The 9,147-nt window shown below is 52.3% G+C and overlaps 2 protein-coding genes across 4 annotated transcripts; one reads left to right on the forward strand and one right to left on the reverse strand.

The window, feature by feature from the left end:
• Positions 1–440: 440 nt before the first annotated feature.
• On the reverse strand, positions 441–5,226 carry CA3H2orf81 (chromosome A3 C2orf81 homolog). The gene is made up of 4 exons (XM_030310904.1): positions 5,162–5,226; positions 2,304–2,525; positions 2,002–2,223; positions 441–1,824 (listed from the first exon to the last, which is right to left on the reverse strand). Exons 1-4 carry the CDS (start codon positions 5,177–5,179, stop codon positions 496–498), a joined length of 1,791 nt encoding a protein of 596 aa, XP_030166764.1. The 5' UTR covers positions 5,180–5,226; the 3' UTR covers positions 441–495.
• Positions 5,227–5,387: 161 nt separating this feature from the next.
• Positions 5,388–9,073, forward strand: WDR54 (WD repeat domain 54). Of its 3 annotated transcripts, none has more exons than XM_030310925.1 (10): positions 5,388–5,461; positions 5,824–6,046; positions 6,199–6,261; positions 6,656–6,722; positions 6,813–6,866; positions 7,194–7,321; positions 8,212–8,312; positions 8,387–8,549; positions 8,735–8,809; positions 8,887–9,073. In XM_030310925.1, the coding sequence occupies exons 2-10, from the start codon at positions 5,825–5,827 to the stop codon at positions 9,016–9,018; spliced, it is 1,005 nt and encodes a 334-aa protein (XP_030166785.1). In that variant the 5' UTR covers positions 5,388–5,461; position 5,824; the 3' UTR covers positions 9,019–9,073. The 3 variants fall into 3 exon arrangements, with proteins under 3 accessions (XP_030166785.1, XP_030166782.1, XP_030166783.1); XM_030310922.2 differs by having other exon boundaries at positions 5,388–5,445; XM_030310923.1 differs by having other exon boundaries at positions 5,391–5,461; positions 5,793–6,046.
• The last annotated feature ends 74 nt before the right edge of the window (positions 9,074–9,147 follow it).

Raw genomic sequence — 9,147 nt, forward strand, 5'->3', positions numbered from 1 at the left:
CGCTGCTATCCTTGGCCTAGAGTCAGTGTTCTCCTGTGTAGGCTCATAGTTGTCTACGAGTGAAACTTGGACTTCCACCCTAAGGTGAATTTATGAGCTCCAGAACTGGAGAAGCAAAATATCAAATTTCTCCCGTCTTTAATCATGGTGTGCTTAAGCAGGGCTGTCCCCTCAGTCCCCTACTGCAAAGAGACTCTAAGTTCGTCCAGTTGAAGCAGACCCCACCTGTAGCCCTTATGTCTATTCCTTTGTAGAGAGGGAGATGGTTCTCCAGAATGCCTCTGCTGGGGAGCAACCTTGGCCCTAATGCAGGGTCTCCTAAGGGTGGAAATGGAGTTATTCCCTGGACCCAGTGTTCCATATCCTTCCAGGCCGTCAGGACAACTGCTCCTGAGTAAGCACCCTTGGAAGAAACTGACAGACATCAGGCCAACTCTTAAAGCAACTGAGGTGTTTATTCTGGCAAGTAGAAAGAAGGAAAGTACTGGCTGAGCTTCAGGAGCCAGAATGGGTCAGGTCCTTGGAGAGGAGTGGCCACACTTTGGGTGTTGAGTTCTTCGTTAGCTGTCTCATGGTCACTTGAGGCTTTGGGGCACCAGTCTGGATGGGGTGCTGCTGGATGGGAAGAGAGATGCTGCCTTCTGTGTCTGCCTGCTGGGGTACTGCAGATCTGAGCAGCACCTGGGTGGTTGGGTTCCACAAGCTCACACCAGGAGCCAGCTTCACTGCCTCAGGCAGCAACATGGGCTTCCACATCACCTGGGACGTGGCCTCAAGGACTCGGGATGCCGTCTGAGACCACCTGTGTGGATCCTGACCCTCCAGGTCCCTGGGATGAAGGCCATGCAGAGGTATGTGGCAGCGGCCTACCCACATCTCGCCCAGCAACTCAGCCGCCCCCTCCCAGCCACTGGGCCACTTGGCACCTGGCCACTGTTTAGGGCTGGGGCTCCGGGCCAGATCCTGGAGGGTTGGGTGGGTGGCAAGAAAGCGAAGCCCAGGGCTGGGAAAGGCCAACTTTGACCCAAAGCCTGGCGGCGGTGGGCCTAAGCTCAAAGAGGGGGATTGGAGAGCAGGGCCCGGGCCCAAAACACGGAAAGGAGCACTAGGCGAGAGAGAAAAGAAAACTGTCAGGGAGACGCGGACACCGGGGCTCGGTGCTAGGGGTCTGGCCGGAGCCTCGGTCTTCCAGCCCCTCTTGCTCCGGCGGTAGGCTTCCAGCGGGCGCGCCTCGAAGTCTGGAGCCAGAACCTCAGCCAGCGGGCGCACCCAGTGGCGCGGCAGCCGCGCGGGGTCCAGGCGCGCCCGGGCCATGCGTCCCACCCTGTAGTGACGCGCGCCCCGCTGCGCGTCCGCGCACCTAGGCTCCTTTGGCTCGAATGAGGAGGAGGGGCCGTCCATGCGGGGCACTTTCTCCTTCTTGAGCTTCAGCCAGTCCCCAGCCGCGTGCGGCTGGGCGGTGCAATGATAGAGGTCCTCCAGCGAGAACTGGGAGCTGCGGGGCGGTACCCTCTGGGCGGATGCCTGGGTGCTAGCTACCTGGGACAGATCCGGAAAAGGTGGGGGACTGCCGTCGAGAGCCATCTCCACCGACAGCTGGCTGCTCGAGTTCAAGGATCCAGCCGAAGACTGATGGTCTCCGGCCTGGACGTCCAGTTCCTCTAAAAGGCCCTCGGTCCCTGTCTCCTGAAACAGCTCTGGGGTAGGTGGGGGGCCCGGAGTGACTCGCAGCTCTGGAGAAGGCTCCCAAGATTCCATCTGCTCCTGAGAGCCTCTCGCCGTCCACGATCTTCCTAAAGAGATCTGGTCCACGCTCCCTCGGTCCTAAGGATATACACCGAGGTTAGGGGTGGAGGGTGGATAGTGACACATTGGAAAGGGAAGAGAGGAACTAAGGGTGGAGGAGTCCAGAGAGGCCGTGAGGAGAAGGAAGACGCAGCGGCGGCGGCGAGGCGCAGAGTAGGGGGGTGAGGGGCGGAGGGAGCTGGGGGCTGTGCTTACTTCGCCTTGGAAGATCTCCTCCAGCCCCACAGAGGCGGGCGCTTGCAGCACGGGCACTGATCCCTGAGCCCAGGCATCCGTCGTGCATGCCAAAGGTTCCTCGTCCTCGCCCCACGTGGGGTCCTCGGCCACTGCAGATTCTCCCTCGTCCCTGGCCAGGAAGCGCCACTCGGTGATCTGCAACATCGCCTCCCGGGCCTGACTGATGGTGAATGGAATGCACTACGGGGGCGAGAGAGGGTCTTAGCCCAGTTTGGGGGGACGGGGTGGAGATGGTCTGGAGAACCCCCATCCAGACCCACCTGCTGGGTCAGGTAGACTTTGAAGGCAGAGTCCATTACTCGCGTCATCAGATCAGCCAAGATGTCCCCCACAACATCCTCTCCCTCCTCGAGGGCCGTGAACGCCATCCATTCCGCTTCCGTGAGCCGCCCAGGCACGATGTCCACCTGTGGTACCTGAACCGTAGGCGGTCGCGCCTTTTCCGCCTTGGATCGGGTCACCCCGCGGTCCCGGATCTGCCTCTGTGAGGAAAGAACGGGGCAATCAGGGCAGGAAACCTGGAAAAGTGGAATGGGGACGCAGCTATAGGCTAGGAAGAAGCTTTCTCAAGTTGTCCAGTAGGAAGGAAAAGCCTTTTGAAAGGAACAGAGCCTACGATGTGTCAGATGCATTTTTAGATGTTTGACCTAGCTAATTTAATTTTCTTAACACCTCACTAAATCCATTTTACAAAGAAACTGAAACAACACAAATTAACCATCACTTGCTTGACATTACAGAGTATACCCAAACTATATATAGCTCTAAGGCCACAGTCCCTGCTATTGGCACTAGTTCAAAAGGTTCAAAGTTCTTGAGAGTTCAAAGAACTTAATGAGTCAATAAATGATTAGTGCTCTTTAGAGCCTCCTCCCTCCCCTAAATCAACTTAGATCCTCATTTCACAATATACATCTAAATAAACTCCAGATGAATTAAAGGATACACACATGCAAATGAAATAAAAATATAAGCAAAAAATTAAATGTAGGAAAAAATAGGTTAAATTGTCATACAATTTCCGGGCGAGAAAGACCTACCGAAGCATAAAAGCTATGTAAGAAATAATAAAGAAATAGCTATATATATATATATATATATATGCAAATTTTTTCCTGTACATATTTTAAAAACACTCCTAAGTACAAGCTGACAGTAGTTACCATTTACAGAGTCATTTACATACAATCGACTCAAGTCTTTCATTTTTAGACTACATGCTATTTTTATCCTCATTTTGCAGAATTTGCCCACATTACACAGCAAGAAAGTAGTGGAGTCATAATTTATATGCAGGTCTGTCTGCCCCTAGAACCTGACTTTATCCTGCTTTCAAAAAATTGCAATAAATATAAGAAAGGATAAATATTCCCAAGTATACTAAAAACTCATATAAAAATAATAAAAAGCCTAAGACCCCAAGGATAAGCAAAGGACATAACATTTCACAAAAGTGGAACTGCAAATGACTAACAAACATTTGAAAAGGTGTCCAACCTTCCTTCCTTTAAGGCATATTCTGAAGTGAAAATCACAATATATCCTTCAATACTCTCTGAGCTGTCACTGACAATAGCATAATATTTAAAACATTTAAACATATTTAAAACATATGTGTAACAAAAAGAATATATGGTTAATTGTGTGCCCTCTATATTATGGAATATTATGCAATGATTAAAGATAATCTTTAGGAAGAATTTACAATGGCACATGAAAATACTTATGATGTAATGATACATGATAGAAACAGGGTATAAAATGACATATCAATATCATCTCAGTTGTATAAACCATTATGTGTGAAAGAAAAGGAAAATACCAAAACTGTAACAGTGGATATGTTTATTTCTTGTGCTCTTCTCTATTTTATAAGTTCTCTGTACTATAATGAGGCTTTATCCTTTTATAATCAAGAAAACGCCATGTAAAAAGAAAAAGATTGGTTCCATAAATTCATTTTAGGGACATAAGAAATTTATGAGCAGATTCTTGGGAACCTCCTCACTTTCCTTCAAGTCTCTCTGAACCTGGTTCTTTCCAAAATGTACCTCTAAATGTAATCTTCCCAAATCTTTGCCTCCTCACCCCAACCTTATTGCTTCATACCAGATGTCCTCCCAAATTCATTCTCCCCCAAATCTGGTGTTTCCTAAACCTTACACTGAACCTCAAAATTCCTTAAGTGTCATTTCCCTTTTCTGCTGGTGAAAACAGCCCTGGTGGCAAATCCAGGGAATAACCCACAGCCCAGACCAGGCTTGGCCAGAGCAGGGTACGTAGGGTCCGGAGAGGAGAGTCTGTTTCTTGTATTTACCCTCCCAGTGTTTCATGGGTGGCACCGGTGATAGTGACCGTGCCTAGACATGGCCTGACCAGAGGGGCTAGAAATATTATAGCACAAAACCTCCTCAAAACTGTTTTATTTAAAGTTTCCTTGGCTTTTAAACAATTTGACTTAAAAAAATTTTTTTAATGTTTTATTTATTTTTGAGAGAGAGAGAGAGACAGAGCACGAGCGGGGGAGGAGCAGAGAGAGAGAGGGAGACACAATCTGAAACAGACTCCAGGCTCTGAGCTGTCAACACAGAGCCCGACGTGGGGCTCAAACTCACAAACCCTGAGATCATGACCTGAGCCAAAGCCGGACGCTCAACTGACTGAGCCACCCAGGCGCCCCATAAACAATTTGACTTTTAAGTGCAGCCTCAGAGTTGTTTAATCCATTTCTTTCTCTTAAAAATCCTTGAAAGGGAGTTTATTTAGCAACACCTCTCCCCAATGCCTGACCAATTCTGGTTTATCCATTTGAATGGGTACCTCAGTATAAGAGACTTATTACATGCATTAGCTGCTTCCAAAAAGCCCTGTTCTTGGGCTCTGCACCACCCATTTGACTTTTTCCTTCAGGTTCCGACTGTGGCAGAGCGTGTTAGCGTGCGTGGTGGAGATGTAGATTTTCTGCCCGAGACCGACGTGGCTTCCTTGGTCACCACCAACGCTCCCATGGTGGGCCGGCGCCGACTAGCGCGGAGCCTACCCGATGCATGGTTCCCGCCACCGACCTTAAAGGCCGATTCCGGTGCTCCAGCGCACCCCCAGCCGAGCTGAAGCTCACCGAGCCTTCGTGAGCCATCGCCGCAGCGGTCGCTCCAACCCCGGGGTTTCAAGCAGCTTCCCAGCCTTGCGGCCGCCGCTCCTGCCTAACCGTCGCCCTAGCAACGGCGCCTAGCACCGAGAGGCTCACCCCTCGCAGGCCGACTCGCCCCGCCCACAGTTGCCCTGGCAACCGCGCCGCGCTCTGTACGTTTGGGTTGCTCGGCCCCGCCTATTGGCCGTGCGTACGTGCGTCGTCTCTATGGTGGCGGTGGATTCGCAGGGACCTCAAGATTCCGCAGTCAGGCAAGCCGACCTACGGGTGTGAACTCTGACCCTCGCCGGGAGCTTCAGGGTGCCAGCTGAGGGAAGAGGGGTGCGGTGGCTACCCTGCCTCACCCCGCCTTCGCTCGGGCGCTTGGGGCCATCGGGTCCTGTGCCATCACCATTCCTCCTCTGGGATTTCCCCATCGCCCCATGACTCAGCCCTAGGGTTCCCTTTTCCCGCTCCCCAAGACCTCCCCGCTCCGGACTCTCCTATCGCCATCCTCGGGTTCCCCATCACATCCTTACCCACTCCCAGTGGTCTTTAGTGCCTCATGACAGCACCCCCCATTCCTCCCGCTGTAATCACCGCTGTCTACTGTTCGCAGCGCGCCTGTGATTCGAGCCTCTCTTCACTAGGATGTTCCGCCGGGAGCGCTCCATTCCCCTTAGAGGTTCGGCCGCTGCACTGTGCAACAACCTCAGTGTGCTGCAGTTGCCCTCCCGCAACCTCACACATTTTGGGGTAGTCCATGGACCCAGCGCCCAGCTTGTCAGCGCTGCCCCTGAAGGTGTGCCCTTGGCCCAGCGCCAGCTCCACGCTAAGGAGGGAGCCGGAGTGAGCCCTCCGCTTATCACCCAGGTGAGTGGTGTTGCTGAACCCGGTCCTAAGCTCTGTCCTTCCTCTCCAAACCTCAAGGAATAGGCCTTCCCTAACCCTCTGATTTAACGCTCTTCTGAGTCCTCCTGTCCTCTGCTCTGACCACTTCTTCCGACTGGGCCACTTCCCTCTAGGTCCATTGGTGTGTCCTCCCCTTCCGAGTGTTGCTGGTACTCACCTCACATCGAGGAATACAGGTAAGAAGAGGTGCTTCCTACCCTCCCCCAGTAGAGTTTTCTCAACTCCTCCCCAAAGCCCCTAGACCCTTCCCTACTTGTCTCTAAATGCTTACAAACTTTTCACATGTTTAGCTCATTCTTCCTCGGTTCTCATCTTCCTTTCTCCCATCTTTTCCAGTTCCCAAGTGCCATCTCCAATACCTGCCCCTTTACTAGCTGTATGACCTCTGACAATTTAGTTAACTTATCAGAGCCTCAGTGTCCTCCTCTGTAAAATGGGAATAAAAACTGCCTGCCTTCCAGAGTTGTTTTGAGGATTAAATGGGCTAAGGCCTGACATGAATATGTGAAGTACACAGCTCAGCAAAGGTCAGCCTGGATTGTGCCCCCATCCTTGCTTCTTGTCTTGCAGATGTACGAGTCAGATGGCTCTGTCATGGTCTATTGGCACGCACTGGACTCTGGAGATGCATCTCCAGGTACCTGCAGGACTTGAGTGCCATCAGGGTAGGGAGTGTTGGGTGGGGCTGGAGGTGCTATTTCTAATTGTTTTCCCCTTTCATACTCAGTACAGGCTGTGTTTGCCCGAGGGATTGCTGCCAGTGGCCACTTCATCTGTGTGGGTGAGGGGGCCAAAGGCAGGGAATTGGGGGGTGCTGGAGTATAGGGGTGTGGGCTTTGGCCAGGAAGATGCTGAAGGTTTGAGGGAATCTTTGAGGGTTAGAGGGAAGGATGGGATCGAAGGAAGCCCTTAGAGACTCCAGAAAAGCATGGAGGGCTTCAGAGGGGCAGGGTAGGATAGAATAATGGTGGTCACTGGAGGAGCAGAGCTGTTGGGGTCCCGTGTCGGGGGGTTGTTATGAAGGTTTATGGGATGGCGGGAGTGCTACGTGTGGTGGTTGGACACTGGGGAGGATCAGGAAGCCATCAGTGGGGCACTGGTTCCGCAGGAACATGGTCGGGCCGGATACTGGTGTTTGACATCCCAGCCAAGGGTCCCAACATTGTACTGAGTGAAGAGCTGGCTGGACACCAGACACCAGTCACAGACATTGCCACTGAACCTGCCCAGGGACAGGTGAGTGGATTCCCCCTACCAATTCCAAGGAGCCTGGGAGCCTTCCCATTTTGGGAGGCAGGACACCCGGGTTTAAGTCTTGACTCTGTCACTAAGCAGCTGAATGGCTTTGGGCAAATTGCTGCACTTTCCTAGGCTTCAGCAACCTTAAGTCCAGTGATGAAGCCTGACTTTCCATTTACGTGGCATTTAGTAGTTCATGAACACTTTTCAATACTAGTGTGGATTGAGGAGTTGGGACAGATGTTTTCTAAGATGCTTTCCAAGTCTGACACATGCAGCTTCCTTTTCTGGACTTGGGCAAGTCCTACCTATTCAGACCCACCCCCAGTGCCACTCTCTCTGGGAAGCCATCCCCCTATTTCCGCTCTCACTGATCTCCCTTGGCAGAACCCTGAATCGGTACTACTCTCAAAGACAACTCTTGTCTCCCTAATTGGATTGCAAACCTCTTGAGAGCAGGGGATGTATCTTCTAATTCATATGCTCCACTGCACCTGACCCACAGCTGGGCCCATGGGCTATGTTGGCTGCCTGGAGTTGGGGGTTCTCAAGAGGTTTGGACTCTAGTCATGACTGTGACTGGCTCCCTGCAGGACCTCCAGAAGGTTGTAACACTATGGGCTCAGTTTTACTATCCTTCCAGTGAAGACAGTTATATCCCTCTCCTAACACATGGTTTGTGGGGTCAGAGGGAGTGAGGCTCTAAGGAAAGCAAAGAAAGCTTTTTATGCATCCTGGGGGAACCCTCCATTCAGCCCAGGAGAGCTGCATGTCTTGCCCTTTCCCTAGAGAGACAAAGATGCAAATGCTGTGTCCCCTCCCCTCCTGCTCTGTATACAGGACCCAGCAGGGGGAAAGGGAAGGACTGATCCTGCTTTTCTCCTTAGGACTGTGTGGCTGACATGGTGACGGCAGATGACTCAGGCTTGCTGTGTGTCTGGCGGTCAGGGCCCGAATTCAAATTATTGACCCGAATTCCAGGATTTGGGTAGGTGAGGTGGAAGGAGACTGATGCCTTCCTGAGGGGTCCAAGGAAATTAAAGTGGGTTATCACCCTTGCAGGGTCCCATGCCCTTCCGTGCAGCTGTGGCATGGGACAGTAGCAGCAGGCTACGGGGATGGGCAGGTGCGTCTGTATGAGGCCGGCACAGGAACTCTGCATGTCCAGATCAGCGCCCATGCCCGGGCCATCTGCGCCCTGGACCTGGCTCCCGAGGTGGGCAAGGTCAGTCTCCTTCTTCATCCCTCCATACCCTGTTCCTGGTGCTGGGGATGTTGAGAGAAAGTCCACAGACTTGTCTGCTGCTCAGTGTAGCCCTCTCCCTGGGTATCTGGACCAGGCACCCCAGCCTATCCTGGTCCCCTGTCGGCATGTGCCAATGCCCACTCAGCCCACCACCTTTTCTATAGCTTCTCTCTGCAGCCGAAGACACCTTTGTACACATCTGGAAACTGAGCAGGAGCCCAGAGAGTGGCTACACTGAGGTGTGTGTGGTGGCAGGAGTGGAGAGGGGGGCCCAAGCCTGAGGCAGCAGGCCCTGAGCAGCCCTCTTCTCCCCCAGGTGGAACACTGTCATGGTGAGTGTGTGCCTGACACCCAGGTGTGTGGTGCCCGATTCTGTGACCCCTCGGGGAGCTCCTTTGCTGTGACTGGCTATGACCTCGCTGAGATCCTGAGATTCAGCAGCGTGTGAGAGAAGAGCAGTCCTCCTTTCTCCCTGTGGTGTTTATAAAGTACCCCTCCTCCCAGCCCTTGTCTGATTACTCAGTATCACAGTTATACTTCACAACTCCTGGTCAACTAAGCTCCAGGGATGAGGGGA

This window comes from Lynx canadensis, chromosome A3 (assembly GCF_007474595.2).
Source record: "Lynx canadensis isolate LIC74 chromosome A3, mLynCan4.pri.v2, whole genome shotgun sequence".
Lineage (NCBI taxonomy): Eukaryota > Metazoa > Chordata > Mammalia > Carnivora > Felidae > Lynx > Lynx canadensis.